This window comes from Labrus mixtus, chromosome 13 (genome assembly GCF_963584025.1).
Source record: "Labrus mixtus chromosome 13, fLabMix1.1, whole genome shotgun sequence".
Lineage (NCBI taxonomy): Eukaryota > Metazoa > Chordata > Actinopteri > Labriformes > Labridae > Labrus > Labrus mixtus.
The window spans coordinates 21,160,901-21,178,961 of record NC_083624.1 but is presented as its reverse complement, the minus strand read 5'-3'; the positions used below and the strand labels follow the sequence as shown (position 1 = coordinate 21,178,961).

Genomic DNA, 18,061 nt, shown 5'->3' with positions numbered 1-18,061 from the left:
ACCAGGCTAAGGAGGAAGTGCTCCCTTGTTTTTAGAAGAATTTAAGAACCCTTAATCTGAGATTCTTCACCCTTGTGTTCAAAATGTTCTTTCTCTACAACTTCAACAATAAAAATGACTATCATATTTTCTCAAAGACAAAGGTATAATATACGGTATTGATATAAAACATTCATTTTTAATAATTTTTTTTTTTCAGCCGTTTAAGAATTAAAGTTATGCAGGAAATCCTCATCACTAAGAAGATTAAACCAGTTACATTGAAGCATTTATGATTAAAAATTCGACTTACGCAATTAACTCTAGGTGCTTAAAATGTCAACTTAACAAATTCATTAATAAAAGGATACATTTCCAGAGTAGAATTATGAAAAAGAGAAAGACAATAAGATGATCTCCTGCCCAGTTGTTCAATAGGTTTAATCCGAGAATGAAAATGATCACTATATTGTTATCCACTGTTTCTACCAAGGATCAGGTAATCAATCACACTTTTATGACTGTTGTTCAAAGAAAAACTAGATAGGAACAGAATGTCCACATGGGTGTGCCAAAATCTACACAAACTTCTTACCAGTCACTTTAAAGGTAATTAGTACTGGAAGACTTTCTGTTGCTTGTAAAACACACATTTCAAATTGGGGCCTCTTCCAGGGCTCATTGCCACCAGAAGCACATGCCCACTGCAGGACTTAGCGTGTATGTAAGTGCTTGTACATTTACTGCAAGCTGCCTCAGCATATTGCGTTTGTTATAATGGAAAACCAGATAATTTAGCATGTTAGCACAAGCTAACACCCAATTTTACACCGGAACAGAAAGCTGGCCAAATTTGTGTTCGCAGGTGAAAGCTTACCCAAGGTTCACCCTCTTTTTGGAACAAGCTTTATCAACTTGGTGTTTGGCCTCAAGTCATGGACTGTCACTGAAGCATAACAGAAAGACAATTTAACACATGTCTTGTAAAATATAATTTTCACTTTAGAAATACTGTAAAAAAAATATTGTTAAGAGTTTATTGGTTTTCTTGCATTTTTCCCTGGAATCCAGCCACCTCAGGATAATCCAGATTTATTTTGGATCAATGTAATCATAATCCTACTCAAAAAGTTTTGAACAACACAAACTGGAGGTTTTATCCAGATTAAATCCTGGAGTAGATGATCTAATCCTATCCGATTACATAATCCCCCTTCCCTTTAAAATTAAAAAAAATAATAATAACCCAATTTCAAGAGATAAAAATCGTATCTGATACTGATAGCTTTTATCCTGTTGGATTACTTTTGAACAACCGGGCCCTGCAGAGAACAGAAAGAGATGGTAGGAGGTGGAAGAGGATATCAGAATCATTCTGCCTCTCACCTTCCGTCTGTGTGAGACTGCAACAATCATGTGTTGAACAAGTTGTGCACATCCAAGTGATTCTGTTCATGAAGATTTGTATCCATTCTATAGTTTCTGTGTTTTTCAGTTGCTACAAATGAATTCAATGTTTAATTTTGGAATGGATACAACACACGTTTTAAAGCTCCAACAACAGTAGTAGAAATCTGGATAAATTATTATTCCTGATATTTGGTTAAATATACACACATACCTCAAAATGATGTACTTTAGAATATTTTCTAAGAATTATATTATCACAATGCTGATTTTTTTAGGTAACTGTAGTAGTGAGGTAAAATATATCTGTGTAATATTTTGAATAAGATGATTTCACTTGGAGGCTGTTTTTTTTTTTTCAATTTCAAAAATACGAAAAATGTGTACAAAACAATTAAGAGCTTTCTTTCAATAGATTTCATCCTTATATTTCAATGAACCAGACTACCCCGGTACTCACTGCATACATAGACTGTAGTCTCAACCACTTTGAATAAGACCTCAACGGGGGGTAATGGAACAAAGAGGTAAACATACAAGTGTTAGTACAGTTAGGGAAAGAAAAAACCCCATAATATATTACTTGTTATTGAATCATTTAAAAAACATCTCATTTAGAGCGCTTTTACATCTGAATGCAGCTTTAACTGCTTTTGGCCGTCTGATTGGCCGGGGAAAAGGCCCACGCTCAAATGGTACGGCAAAGCTGTGTTGCCATGGTTACTAAATGATTTACATTAATGTATAGGTTGCCTTTATAGATTGGTTAGAAGATGTCTGTTTATATATTTCTATTTTTTCTTACACCATGTACGGACCACACCAGATACTAGGGGGTGCAACAGGTCGCCCACCTCGTGGTTCAAATCCGTTCACAGATTTTCTGTCACAGATTAGATCATTTTTCAGAGTGTCAAAAGAATGGTTTTAAAGCTTTGCGGATCACAGATCGACAGTGATCTGTAGCACCATTATTGGATAACATCTGGAAGTTGAGCCTTTTCCCTCCTTCATAAGGAACCTCTTTTCCCCAATCATAGTAACACAAATATGGCTGTCACACAGAAAACCTGGGGCAATGACATATTTTCTGAAACACACGTATGAGTACTGGTTAATATATCCGTGCCTCTGGGTAAACAATAAAGCTCCAATCCGTTAAGCCTGTCTTCTGTGCACTGTCCACAGTGTACATAAATACACACTGAGATGTAAGATGGAGTGGGAGGTCAATATATACAGCAAACACTTACTTTAAAGAAGCGTAAAGATGGATTTAAGATGGATGATTAATGTGTGGCTGCATTTGGAATATTTTTATCAGACACAATTTATTAAGAACCAGGATTTTTCATGACACTCTAACAACACAAATGTTTAATGAGATAAAAGAGTTACTCTTAAGACAAAAATAACTTTGTGAAAAAACGCTGCACTTCTTCCCTCTTGGATGTTCAGTAATGTTTCCATCTGTCAGTCAAACCTGAGTTATGACTTAGTGGAATCTGCAGCTAGTCTCACACTTAAGCCCTGCACAGAGGCCAACACACAGTATGCAGCATTAAGGATCCAATCTCCAAGTGTTTGCTTCCAGACTTTCCTTCTCTGTCCGGGAGTGCTGAGGCTTTTCATCAGGATCCAAAACTGAATCTTAAAACAAAATAGTCGGACTGCCCAGAATTGAACAATGCAAAGAAGCAACTCTCTACTGAAGGCCAGACTGATGGTGGGTGAACACTGAGCAGCTTTTTTCTTTTAAGGCCGAGAGAGGCACGTTTTGTAACTGTCGAGCAAAATACTCCCACACGACACAAAAAGATTGTTTGTTTGTTTTTTTTTGCTCAGAAATCTCACACAAAAGTAATACAAACATATGGATTGTGTGACCTGTGTGTGGAGAAACAGCCATCATATCACAACACTGATGGACAACACTGACTAGCTATTATTACAGTTTTAATAAAAGAGCCAACATCCAGCTGGCTATGGACTTACAATAATGTGAAACTTTTTATTCATGTGTCAGTGAGCATGACTCCCTGCAAAGATGAAAGCAGAGAGTAGTCTACCCACTGGTGCAGGTCAGCTGAGCTTCTGGATGTTTAGTACAGAAATAGGCTGCTCGACTCGATTTTCTCATTTGGAATAAAGCCTAATGGGAGGAAAATAAAATACAGAACAAGCTCTTAAACTCTCTGATACATAATGATGGATTGCTGAAATGTGAGCTGTAATGCCACGGTCGCTTTATGAAATTACAAGAAAAGATATATAGCAAAGTCTATAATTACATTTACTTTAAGCCTCATTTTAAGTCTAAAGAACGTTTACCATCTAATATATTTGCAGTTAGGAGACACGACATTGCCATTAACTTAATGGGCTCTGTCGACACAGTGGCAAGGGTCATAGCAGAGGTGAATACCTCTTCACTTCTGAGCTTCAACTATAAAAAAAACATAAATTAAAGAGGTTCCTTCCCTGACATTTTCCTACAATGTGCTTCACTGTAACCCTTTCTGTCTTTCAACCTACTGACAGAGAATACCACTTGCTCTTCTGGTGACAGAGCATCACGTTTAAGCCCTTCACCATTATTCTGGTGTCACATGTTTTCGTCGGGGTAAACAGCAGGGGTTGGACAAACCTTCTTTTCAACAAGCAAAACAGAAATGAGAACGCAGGTAATGTTTCTCTAGCCAAACAACTCCTGGCTGTCTCCACCGTTTTCACCTTGGGCAATAAAAAACATTAATGTCTGAGAGGAATAGCAGGCCTTGAGTTACTCTGATTCAGACCCCTGCTACACTGTGACGACTAGATGTAACAAATGTGAGATTTGTATTGTAGAGGAACATGTGAGGTGCAAACATTATTTCTTTATCCACAAATTTAGACTCCTGTTATTTGTAAAAATGGATAAGGTTTAAGGTATTGTTGCTGTTGTATTTCTAAATATCATTGCAGCTCTCTGGGCTTGTGTCCTTGAGCAACAAATTAGGTGTGATATCTTTAAGATTTTAATTTCTTAACAGTAAATTTGTGCCGGACCACACAGACAATGTTTTGCACAATAGATAACAGAGCCGTTAAAATGGAGAAAAACAGTATATTCTTACACCCTAAACGTGTTGTTGCCAGTGTGAATGTGTGGAGCAGTGCAAAGATGAGAAAAAGATTTGTTGAAAAGAGCAGAGAGCTCAAGTGAATTTCCAAGGATAAAGAAACACTACACATCAAATGTCCCTGTGGCTAAAAATTCAATCAAAAAGTACCTTTTTTTTTTTTTTTTTAATTTGAAATTTCCACGACATTATTTTTTTTCCTGATCATGCAGAGAACAGTGCAACAGGAGGGAGCTGCCAGCTTCAACCTGCTCTGACAGTGAGTTTGCCCAAGAGGGTTAAGTTTTCAAACAGAAGAAACTTTAAAAGCAGGAGGGGTGAGAAACTTCTTCAACTCTCCTGTCAAAACACCATCACTGCACGTCAGAACACCAGATGACTTCAGGTAAACAGCCCAACCACACACATAGTACTGCACAACTACATCAAGTTAGAAAAAATACTGAAAGCTGGAGATGAACGTCCTTGTGGATGAAGTCAGATAAATTCCTGAAGACGTGTTGAACATGTCATCTGACATAAAGCTTCACAGGAGGTACTCAGAGAAGAGAAATTCCTCTTTTAATCCTCAGTGATTCATGAGCTGAACTTTTGGAATGAGCGTACAAAGCCAAGCAAGCCGCACTTCTCCAATACAACACCTGGAGCATTCTGCCCAGGACCCAACACAGATGATTTTTACATGATGCCACTTCACAAAAAGGTATTTCAAATAATAACAATGTAGAACAACGGCAGCATATCCCATTTCAAAGAAACCAGACAAATATTACGGAATTTCCAATTTTTGAATGATTCCAGGCCTTTAAATCAAAGCCACCACCTCTGATTTCATCCAATGCAAAAAACATTTGACGACAGGAAATGCAGAAGCAAAGTGAAAACAAAAACTAGACCAGGACTCTGTCCACAGTGAACACACACAACAGGTTCAACATTCAATTTAATCTTATATGGCCCTTTGAACTTTCTTCACTATAAGTCTCCTTCTACCAGCAAATAAATGTAGCCAATATTGGAACAGTTAAGTATTCATATGAGATTCATAGAGATATTAATTTTATTAATTAATTTATTATTTTTATTTTTTTTGGGGGGGGGCTTTATTAGCAAAAGGTGAAAATTCTTGTCTAATCAAAGGTTACCAATATTTTTTAATTCCATCTAATACAGAAGCTGAAGTCATTTGAAGGTTGGCTGTCTACTATGTGAGTCAATAAAATCAAATTACACACAGACCTTATTAAGACAATAACATAATCTGAAGTATTGTGTTTTAATGGTGCGTTCAATTTGAAGTTGGAAATTCAGAGTTACCGGTCTTCATGACTTTATGACTATAGACAGACGAGGCTCAAACTTTTGATTAAGGACATATCTATTGAAGAAGCACAGGCACAAATGTCTATATCAATTGTATGTCATAGTTTGCTTGGCAGAGCAGATAGAAACAAATGTGTTGCACATACTCTCTGACGTATGTCACTTTGGATAAAAGCGTGTGAATTATAGAATTGTGTTGAAACAAAAGCATCGAAAAAGGAATTAAAAAGTAATTCAAGCACTCAAGGTTTAAAAAGTTATTTAGTGAAAAAGCTTGGCAGACGCAGCTGAAGGAGAGTCTTACTGTAACAGAGCAGTACATTGCATCTGGCTTTCTGTTCTCCCCTGCAAGCTTCTGTGGCAACTAGGCCTGTTGCTTAGCAACCTCTTAATCAATACCTGGTCCTCGTCGGAACAAAGCAGAACAACGAGGGGGAAATAATGGAGGAACATTTAGCTAGCAGCCTTACTGTACAAAAGCCATGTCAGATACCATTCATGTAGGTATCAATCATTGACGGTCACCATTAGCAACCTCTTCCTATTGTTGCCATAATGAGCATTGAAAGAGGTAGAAGAATGTATTATACAGACATAGAAATGTCTGGAGCATAAAGATAGACATTGCTTGGCTGCCTGAATTACATATCCTTAGGAAAAAGAACATATCAGAAGACCTAGTGTAAATGTAGTGTTCTGTAGAAAAAAATAATTGTACTAGGTTTGGCCAAAAAAAAAAAAACTTAATGTAAACATAGCACTTTAGTTTGTGCTACTGCAGCCACTTAACAGTTTAGCCAATGTTAACTGTAAGGTGTAACCGTAGAGTTTTTATTTATGTAATGTTTTTTCTTCAAACTGAAGTGTGAATATTTAGACCAATAAATAGCTCATTATGAAATGTTGAATTATATCTGATAGAAGAAAACTACCAACAAGCCAACACTGCCACTCCTTGAGCCAAGCTGGCGATACTGAAACCCGAACATCTCTGATTTAACTTGCTAAAATATGGTTTAATAATTAAAAAGAGTCATTTAAATCATGCTGACTTTAAGCTTGTTCTTCCAAGCAATTTTCTGATTTCAATGACCTCTACCTGAGATTTACAAAACCACACATTTTTAACAACAATGCGCTGACTTCAAGTTGTCCACTCAACTGTAACTCAACTAAATTTGCCAGTTTAAGAATTAAAAAAATGCTTCATCCAGATTATATTTCATCAGTTTGAACATGCAATGTTGTCATGGTATTGAGTTAATCCTGATTTCACTGCCTGGGATGTGTTCAGAAAATCTTCAGAAAACATTTGTAAGTTATTCATTGGTTTGTAGAAGTGATTAACATAGATGTTATAGACTGACATCAGGGGCAAAGAGCTAATTTTGAGATGTATAATATTTGCTTATTTTGATGCAAGGTGGTATATAAAATGTATTTAAAATTATTATTCTATTTTTCAAGATGTCTCGAATTCAGATCAAACATTCTTTAGAAGACCTGCTGTGTCTGAAGTCTTAAGTATCATCTTGAGAATAAATAAAGGTAAAATAATTTGAATCGTTGTGAGGCAGAAATGTGCTGATTATAGCACTGCGAGGTTAAAAAGCTGCTGTGTGTGTGTGTGTGTGTGTGTGTGTGTGTCTAAGAGAGCAAGACTGTTGGAAAGTGAGTGGGAAACGGATGACATAAAATACACCTTCCTGTAGGCGAATGGGGGCGCAGCTGAGCATTGGTCAGGTAAATAGACTGCACACCACCACATCCCCAAGGACATTATCCTCCTTTTTGTTTCCAGTGCACTTTCACACTCAAGCAAGCCATCTGAAGGTTATCTTATGCCTCCCAAATGTCATATTTCCCGAATTCCACCACCACAGTTTCATAAAGATTATGTTCTCAGAAACAGTACTTGGTTTATATACATCCTTTCAGCTTGGAATCTCAGTACAGAGAAGTTAAAGTGTTGCTATTTTTGATGGTGATAAAAGACTGAGAGCGATGAATAAAATGAAAAATAAAAAAGAGAAAGTGGAAAAGAATCCATTATCATATGTGGGAGGTATTAATGCACATGCAAGTGTGGGTGAATCTAAGTGCACAAGGGTGGTGATAAAATAAACCTTGTGGCTGTGGGATATAACCTGATGACAGGAAAGCTTTATTTCAATTTACATTACATTTTTGAGGCCAGGTTAACATGAGGTAGCTATACTTCAGTTTATTAGGTACACCAAGCTAAAACTAAAGCTCTTTTAACACAGCAGTCCAGCAATGAAAATCATTCCCTGATTAAAGTTATAGTGTTCCTTTTTTTGCTTTTTCTTGGATGGATTTAGATGTAGAATCTTTTGTGAGGCTGAAGATTTTGGTACGGATGAGTTGAACAGCTTCATACCGAATGTGAAGCTGTGTATCGCTTGTTGATCCATTTTACATATACCGTTTGTTTGAGGCAACACTTATATTGGCTCTCAGTGACATTATCAGCGTAAGGATTATTAAAGATTTAAAAAAAAATAGTTTTTTATTTTTTTTTAAAAGCCAACTTCATGACCAGACTAGTAAAGGTATGCAGGCTTTGCTAGTCTGTTGGGACAGCTATGTTAAACCAGCATAGACTGGCATCATTAGCATTTTGCCCTCAGACTTCGATACTCAACCCGATCCTCCTGAGCTGCATGCAGCTGTTCTGTGACTAGATGTGGCTCGTTTTAATCCTACTTGAAAAACAAATCCCCCACAAAATTGAAAAAAATGTTTAAAAAGGGAAACATAGTCAAAAGAAATGATTGATTGCAAATCACATTAATTCATTTCAGTGTTCCTGCACATAGATGATACTGGTATATGCCTAGGTATATTCATTGCCCCACAAATATGCCAATTTGTTTTTCATCTGTTTATTAAACACAAAATCCACCTATGTAATTATTCTTGGTGGGACAAGACGCTGCTAGGGGTGTGTGCATATAAATATACACAAATGCTATGGTGCTCTGTAATGGACTGTGATTAAAAGTGTTTTCTCTTATTTATTTACTTTGTTATGGACTTTCATTATCATCACTTCAATTATATTTGTGCTTGCATGAGGATAATAATTAGAAGAAGAAGAAGAAATGAAATGTATTGCAGTATACATCATGCTTTTCTGAACTTAATAAACTATAACTATTCTGCTAACTGTTTCTTTGGAAGAAAGGGAAGTTTTTTGGGTTGTGGCTCTTGCAAAAAAATGTTTACTGATTGGGCAAGGTAGCGACGTACCACTGCTCTAAGCTGTTTTTACAGAAGGGACACTGCAATACCTGCAATGTCCCTACTTGTGTAAAATGTTTTTTGTTTTTTTTGGCAGATTTGGCATTATATGTGGACCATGAATAATAACTTGATGTTGTCTGAAGTGTTTTGATGTCATGAAAAACTGTCAAATTTGAAGTTTGAGTTTTACCTGAAGCAAACAACAGAGAAAAATAGAGGAAGATAAAGAGAAAGAAAACTGGAGGGGGCTCACATTATTCTATATAAAAGGTTCATGTGGTAACAAAACCAAGAGATGAGGACAGTTTTTGCTGCTGTAACTGCTTCGCTCATTGGCATCAAGGTGTGAAGTACAGCTAGTTTGCATATCTATTGTTTCTGCTGCTGAGAATCTGTATTGCTCATTGAGAATATTGTCAGAAAACTTGCAGAGCGGCACATTTACCACACACCTCCAGAGAAGGTTATCTGTGCAGCACAAGTTACCATAGCAATAAACACTTGTCAAGGCCAAAACTTAACATTAGCTTGATAGCAACAAGGGACACTACATATGTTTTTATTTTCCCACCATGGTTCAGTGCCAACCGCAGCGCAGACTAGAAAGGGTTAGGAGACAGGAGAGCCTCCAATGCTTAACGGAGATCTGCTGACATGTCAGGAACATCCCAAATGTGTGTTTCGTGTTTTAGAAATAAATGCACTGATATGGCACTTTGTCTTGTAACTGCTCAAAGCACACTTACACTACATGTAACATTCACCCTTTCACACCTAAACAGGTGGCAGAGGCTGTTTAAAGTGCAGTGCTGAGCTAAACATCAAAACACATTCACAATTTAGGGTTCTTGCCCCAGGACGCTTTCAACATGTAGAGTTCCAGAGAATGGAACAGCCAAACTTCTGATTGAGAAAGACTGTTAAACTGAGTCACAGTAAGTCAGTCTTTAACATAAATCATCTGCTTGTCTCTCTTCTGGTAGCAGCAGTCATTCCATTAGACCTAGCTCAACACTGAATTGTTTTTTTAAAGAATTCATTTTGGGCCTTGTGCCTTTATTTTGATAGAACAGTCAATAGAGTTGGAAGTTGGGGAGAGAGAATGGGGAATGACTGGCGGAAAAGGAGCGACGTGTCAGACTTGATTCAAAGCCAGCCGCCTGGAGGACTATAGCCTCTGTCGCCCCCTCCACACTGAACTATGCCAGCACCTGAGAAAGGTCTGGCTGAACCCATCATAACTCCACGCTGAAGGAAAAGAAAGCGCTGTGGGTGGTTTGCATTTTGAAATAAATCCAAACAGTCTTCGGCAGCCCTGGGGCGAGGAAGCAGTGCAGGTCCCATTGCAAAATAACAACAATAGCTAAAAGAGTTCTCTTGTTTTGGAGGATGCTAAGCCAAGACCTGACAACTTCAGTACTATAACTGACAGCCAAAACCCTTTGTTCCCTTATTGTTACATTTTGTTTAATGCGGCGGCTGTAGCTCTTTGGTAGAGTCGGATTTCGCTTTACTGGAAATTGGGGGGTTCAATCCCCAGCTCCTTCAGCCACATGTCAAAGTGTCCTTGGCCAAATTGCTCCTGATTGGAATAGCCAGAGGTGAATTCTGATGGGCACTCTAGTTGACAAAACTACACAAGGTTTCATGACCAGCTCTCATTCTCACTCAAACAAATCTCCCCCAGAACATTTTGAGTGTCAGACCATTTATTCCCTGTATTCTCGTGTGTTTCCATGTCATCATTTATGTGTTTAAGTGTTCTCTTCTTTTCTATTTGTTAAGTAAAACCTGTAAAAGAAAACACACCCAGTGGCTACCCCAAAATCCTAAACTACAATTGGCTATTTTCCCTGTCAGAGATGGGACTGAAGTACTGCAGGTAACATGTACTAAAGAGAAAATTAGCGTCAGTGTTTTTAGTCCACTTCCAAGTGTGCTATAATGTTTCTTTTGCTGAAGTATTTGTTGCTGAAATTAAATCATTAAATTGTGGGCTGTAAAGTTTTTCTCTGAAGTTTAGAATTCAACCCTAATCTCTCCTGTTAAACACAAATCTTGTGTTGTTGAAAGAGCTTACAAGTGGAGAGGATGTCATTCTGAACCTCCTTGGTTTAGTTTCTTTAGATACACCCACGTCATGGACAACAGGCAACCTCTACACATCACTAACCTGCTGTAGCGAAAATTGCATCACAGCTATAAAAAAAAAAAACAGCTCTACACAGCTGTTTCAAATAAGGGGCTACTTCAGTCAAAAAAGCAGACAGGAAGAGCAAACAAGAAAGAATAGATCCTTGTAAAGATGAAAGTTATTCTCAAAGCATCTTAGCCCTTCAGAGAGCTCCTAAGGTGTAAAACTGAGTAGTTAGGAGGACTTCTCAAACTGAGGAGAAGACAGAGAAATGTTCTGCAAACACTACATGAAATATATTTGTACTGAATCAAAGTTGGACTGAACAGACAAAAAACTATTTGTCATTATCAATCCATCTTTGACTTTTTTCAGTACAAAGTGAGACATGCATGTTGAGTTTCTCGACATGTGGTCACCTCCACAGGTGCATCCAATCACTTTTTAAGGCTCTTTGCATGCTGAGAGAGTGATCAGCATGCAAAGCTCTTCTTTTTTTTTGGATTAACCAATCATAGCTTTAAAAAAAAAAAAGTGTCACACCCAGCAACGAGGTCAACCTCACTAAGATAAAAGTGTCCTTTCCAAAAAGCCACAGATCTGCTGACTTTTCAGTCGGGGGTTCCACCTACTGAACAATAGGTCCCAACAGTATACAGCACAGATAGAAGGGACTCTCTACTGTCAGATTTTTAGGCACTGTGCAATTCGGAAGCACCCAGTGTCTCTTCCTCACTCAGAGTTGCTCTGATCGCTTCAAGGATTTTTTAAATCTAAATTCGGAGCGAGCTCTACGGGCCCTGGGATTTACAGAGTGACCCCACACCCATATAAAGAACAGAAAGGCCAAAAACAGCAGAATTCAGTCCTGCCTTGAAGAGGCTGTGTTATGTCTTCTAAACCTAAAAACAAACGCCTCCACTCCATGTGGACATGAGAATGAATGTGCTTAGAAGATCCAAATCTGCAGCCTGTAACTTTGTTTCATGTTGAGTTTATTTGATGACTCAAAGGTTTTGCTATATGAAGTCCTGTTAATCTTAGTGCAATAGTTTTTTTTTTACACTGAGAGTAACATCAGAAAATAAACACTGCTCTTTTCTGGTTTCACACTGTCCACTTTGTATTGCCTTTAGTTACTACTACTATGTCAAACAGACATATTACCAGGGAGAGCTTAAAATTGCTTTTTTTGTCTGCCAAAAACACACAATTACATGCACCCTAAGGAGTGCTTGAAAAATCACAGTGCGCTGCTATTTCATTGTTAGCAAGCAAAGGCACCACGAGAGGTTCAAGATCGCCTCTGACATTAACTACAACTAAACACAACTGAAGTGCATCGTGTTATTTATTTACCGCCTGAATTAATAGTTTTCCACTAAATTACAGACCTTGTGTTTTATTTCTTACATTTCACAAAACTTAAAATGGTTTAAAATTTCCCTAAATCGCTCTATTTTGAAAGAATGACTTTATATATTTTACATACACTTCTTCTGTTCTGATACATTAAATAGAACTCTTGTCTATTATTACACCCAACCACACCGTTTGAGCTATCTTTAACTCTGGCTGTGATGCAAATCCCGCCTGGTTCAGGTACATGAATTGCATATCATGCCTGGCAGCATTACCCTCCTTAAATCAGAAGTAGAACAAGTAAAGACTGCTAAATCTGCAATGTCACGTTACACTATACTGAGGCAATTCCATGTGAGTCTTGGGTTTCTATGTTAGCTGTCAACACAGCAGCTCAAAGATTTGTACCTTGATGAATTCTCATGAACGCATTTTATCTACAGTAAATAGTTAATCCGAATGAGGATTGTCCTGGTTAAATAAATTTCAAATTAATTGAAATTTAAAAACGTTTTCGCTGATTTTCCCTTCATTGAACTATTAACAGATGAATTAACACAGGACTCCTCTGTTTTTTTAAGTCACAGCATACTAGATATTCAACACAATGCAAAGAAAGTTTACATAATTCAAAACTCTATCCTGGGTCTAAAATACTTTCAAACCCCTCCCCCCCCCTTTTGTCTGAAAAATAAAACGTATTTGTATTTTTTTTGTGTGGGCGACTATGACGTGTCCTCCTGTTGCGCTTACAAATAACACTGCCCTGTGTTTGTATAGTCTCAGTAATGACACACTGTCAAATCCATTATATGTTTCAGATTGAATCACACAGCACAGAAGAAAAGAGGAACGAGGACTGGAACAGCAGAGTCGCAGACTGACCTGTGTCACTCTGGCTGAAGGCAGCCATGGTCTGTCCACCCACTGCATGCATAGTGAATGGGTGATCTCTTGGGACCTTCAGTGATGCATCCTTCTCCCCCACATCACCCAGGCCAGTCAGCTCCTCATTAAGGCAGAAACATACCTGGGAAAAACATCTGAGTCAGGCCCTGCTGACTAATCATACCCACAAACATCTATTTCATTCATCAGATGGGGTCAATTCTATCATGAAACACTGATACTTGAGAGGAGGTTGGATCAACAAATAGTGATAGGATAACCAATTTAGAAAAAAACACAGGGATTAAAAAAGGTAGATAAACTGAGAATTATTCTATTTCTACAAATTACCAAAGTGTGCTGCATGAATATGCACAACAATAATTTTAAAGACAACAGTTGTGAAGTATAATTGTATGTCTACAAGCTGAAAGTGCAGTTTTACATGCAGCTATCTCACCTCTGTTTTGCCGTGCTTTCTGTCACGTCGACGAGAAGAGAGAACAACAAAAGAGAGGACAACATTCACATTTATAATTTCAAAACAGGAATCAAGCACCTGACAAAAAAAAAAAAAAGTTTTAGCGACATACTTTCCGATAGTGATCTTTCCAACTTCTCCCTTTTCTTTGGCCTTGTCCCATTGCTGAGACAGATACTTGGGAACCTGTTTGGAGATATACGTAGAGGTCAGATGGATATTTTAGATCCCTTTTACTTTCCTACTATCGAGATGATGAAGTGTTGGTGATACCAGGAGGTAACAGTCTTTCACTTATCTTGATCGATATGTTTGCTATTAAAGAAACTACTGGTGCACTAACCTTCACAAGCCACACACCATTACTTTTTTTCACTCCACTTAGATCTACTTCTGTTTTTACTGACATGGTCAAAACGTGGTCACAGATTTATTTTAACCAACAGGTTGTGTGTTAACCGGCTCAGTAGTTTGCGAACTAACAATATAAAACTTCCTGTTGCACCTTTCAAAATAAAACCCGATAAATCCATTCAGTACAAATCCTTTGAGATATTAGTAGAAAGAACAATCAACACAACCAAATTGAAGGGGTTTCTCGCAGTATGTATTCTAGTTGCCTATGTGGAGTAAGTCATACATTAGCTTAATAAAATTTCAACAACTATTTTATCTGTAAAGGCTTTTTTTATTATTTCACTGTGAAACAAAACAAAACAATTGAAGTGTTGTCCCAGAATTATTTGGTCTTTGGAACTGCAGGCTTCTAATTACATGACATGCCATCTAACTAGTGGGGTTAATAAATTCATTTTTGCCATCCAGTTCGTGGATTGACTGTAATGCTGTGGAATCAATTTTATTGTCCTAATATGTACCATAAAAGCATGGTACACACACCACAAAGAAATAGGAGGATACATGAGAGGATAAACAAGGCCCCACAGTTTAAATTTTCCATGCAAATTAATAAAACAAAAATTGTCAAATTAAATATTGTGTTGTTGCTCCATCAGCAACTGCTGCTTGCCTGTCACAAATTATAGCCTACAATAACAATAAGGATGAAAAAGGTTGAAAACTAACGTCATATTGTAACAAGTGCTCATCATCAGTCTCATGTCCAGACCATCTGAATAATACCCACAGTTTAAATTAATTTAAACTAAATTATAATTCAGTCTGATTATCTGGCGGCTCAGGTCCACAGCCATGCCTGGCAATGCAATATGTGTCCAAATGAAGGTAGCTTTCAAGATTGGCTGTAGCCCACAAGTTTCTTTCATCATATTAATTTATAACAAACAAACAAACTACCAGCTTTTAGACGAAACTAAAAGCCATATCTCTCTGTGAGGAATCACTTTTAATAATTTCCACTTTGACATTTCCCTCACCCATTTAGATCTTTTAGGTTCACAACAAGATCTGAATTCATTTATAGTGTAATTACTGTTATAGCCATTTTAAAGATCTTTAAACATGAATGAATGAATGCAGAGCAAATAGAACACAGGCACCATTAAACAGAGTGCTTACACACACTTTCATATTGATTGACTGGCCAAAGGAAATAGATTGAGGTAGCCAACAAAAAACAAAAAAATATATACTGGACTGTCGTATTAACAGTTAACTGCAGTAATATAAAAAAGTAATTAAAAAATATTTTAAAGAATACACTCAATACTGCTGAAAATATTTTTTAGGTATGATAAAACAGCATTTACTTTTTTATGTTTACTAAACTAATGATTTACTAGAATTGGCCGATTCTATTTAATTTAATTTATGTACCATAAACTAATATTTATTTAAAAAATTGCTGGCTACATAAGTAGGAAATGAAATCAAATGAATATAAAGCCTATAAACTGGGGCATTTTACTTCATCTGAAAAATGACTAACATTTGGCTGATGGAAAAATCTGATCTTGTAGCTTGATATCGTCACAAATCAACTTAAAATCCCATTTAAAGTTTATAAACAGTTCAAGTTGAATTTTATGAAAACTTTCATAAATTATACCACTGGTTATCTTACACAACTTGGCAATTGTATAATATGACACTGATATTGCTTGTTTTATATTAAAACTAATTTAACCAATTGTAAGACTGACTGATTTTTACTCATGCAAACATATAAAAGAAAATTACATAGCCTTACATTCTTTTATACTTTGATGAAAATGTATTTTTCCTCCGATTCTTAACAACACAAAACCTTTAACGTGTAGGCCTAATTCTTCATATCAGTTTACCCTTTTAATGAAATACGATAATTTCACACTTCGCTGTTAAAACAAGATTCCCAAATAATATTTTCAGAGCCTTCTGTGAATTGATGTCACTGCTGTTATTAATCAAGTAAACTGGATGTTTGAAAGTATTTCTTTATGACTTAAAAAAAACCTTTGTGTAAAGTATAAAACGATTAAATGAATTGGTGTTAGAATAAAAACAAATGTTTAATTTTTCTGTTGCTACACTTGTTTTGTCTAGTGTGCTTAAGATATTATGCCAACTAGATTTTGAGAGTTTGAGGCTGATTGTCATCATTACTGCAATAATTTGATTTATTAATCATTTGAGTGGTTCACAAAACTATAAAGAATATATATATTTTAAACTGGCTGTGTGGCATGATTTGAACCAAGATCATCTCTGTGGATAAACATTTTAAGGTCCATGCTGCCGTGAATTGTTTGATGGAAAAGAATACAGAATAGCGCAGAAACAGTCATATTAAGTCAGTGGTGGAAAGTATCTTTGGTAACTAACTACATGGCATCTCCCTTTACAACTACATATGACTTGTATGTATTGCCACCTTGTGGACAACTACTATAACTGAACATGGTAAGACTTCATGAATGAATAAATGAATGAATGAAATGGCATTAAGAAATATAACATTTACTCCAAAGCTTGTATAATTGTCTCCTGTATACATTGTGTTTCTTAGATAAAAATAGATAGTAACATGCAAACAGATTACAGTCTTAACACTGAGCCCTATACCATCAAGTGCCATTAATGTTTGTTTGAAGAGGTTTGGAGATGATTCCAACAGAATGAATTCAAAGCTTGAATAAAACTTTCCTTAAATGTGTCACCAAGTTGAAGTCTTCTACTCGTCCATGAACATTCAAAGACGGGCCAATAAACACAGTATATAATATAAATGTGTGACACATGATTGCAATGCCAACTTGTCAACTGATTTGTCATCTATTATTGTTCCAGAGCCAACATATCCAATACTGGCCCAATGGTCAAGTTATATTCATGGCCACTAAAAGATCTGACACATTGACATTTACTCTAGTTCAAGTGTAAGAGTAGAATGTCAAATTTCAGAAAAATAAATGACATAAAATTTGCTATATAAATCCATGCACCCAAGGAAGGGACACGTTTTCCTTTTCAATGACTGAAAGGTTTTTCTTCATAAGCCTACAACTTTGTTTTACACCACAAAACAGTGATATAGTCCTGTATAGTTCACCCCACTGTTTATATTTTCTGTATATACCTCCTATTATTATTGTTGTTTGTACTTATCCTACCTATTCTGTGAATTTTGAATTATTCTCTGTCTTGCTGCTGCAACGCCCACATTTCCCCACTGGGGATCAATAAAGTATAATCTAATCTATAAGAGCATATAGAGGCTGATTTTGAACCCTTTTTCTCGGTAGGCTAGCTGGACAGTTTTGAGGTTTACAAAAGAGTGCAGCCAGTGTCCAACTTGTGCAGTTTCTGACTTGTTAGCCTAAAGCAAACACTTTTTTGACCAGCATGTAAAAATCCTGCCCCTGTGTTGTCCTTGGTGGATGTGGTCATTTTGATGAATATTTTAACGACAATAGTCAGCTAGGACTTATGGCAGTTGGCAACAATCTGTTGTTTGGATCAATATAACTTCCTGTGCCCCAAATGGATCTCTCAGCAGTGTGACACAGAGCAACACAAAAATTTCAAAAAAGAGAAACCTTATATTGTCCTGTATCAGCTGACCAGCCGTCAGCACATTCACATAACGCTTATTTCACACAGAGCTCTCCTTCACATCAAGACACAGTCTCCAGA

The 18,061-nt window shown here is 36.8% G+C and overlaps 1 protein-coding gene across 1 annotated transcript in view; it reads right to left on the bottom strand.

Moving 5' to 3' along the window:
- The window catches only part of LOC132987231 (general transcription factor IIF subunit 2-like), a 40,415-nt gene extending 25,956 nt beyond the window's left edge, over positions 1 to 14,459 (bottom strand). Inside the window, exons 1-4 of the mRNA XM_061054140.1 lie at positions 14,310 to 14,459; positions 14,079 to 14,152; positions 13,946 to 13,964; positions 13,483 to 13,627 (exon numbers count right to left, since the gene is read on the bottom strand). Coding sequence (XP_060910123.1) covers positions 13,483 to 13,627; positions 13,946 to 13,964; positions 14,079 to 14,152; positions 14,310 to 14,375 — 304 coding nt within the window. The 5' untranslated portion in view covers positions 14,376 to 14,459. The remainder of the gene's footprint in view (positions 1 to 13,482; positions 13,628 to 13,945; positions 13,965 to 14,078; positions 14,153 to 14,309) is intronic.
- Positions 14,460 to 18,061: the final 3,602 nt, after the last annotated feature.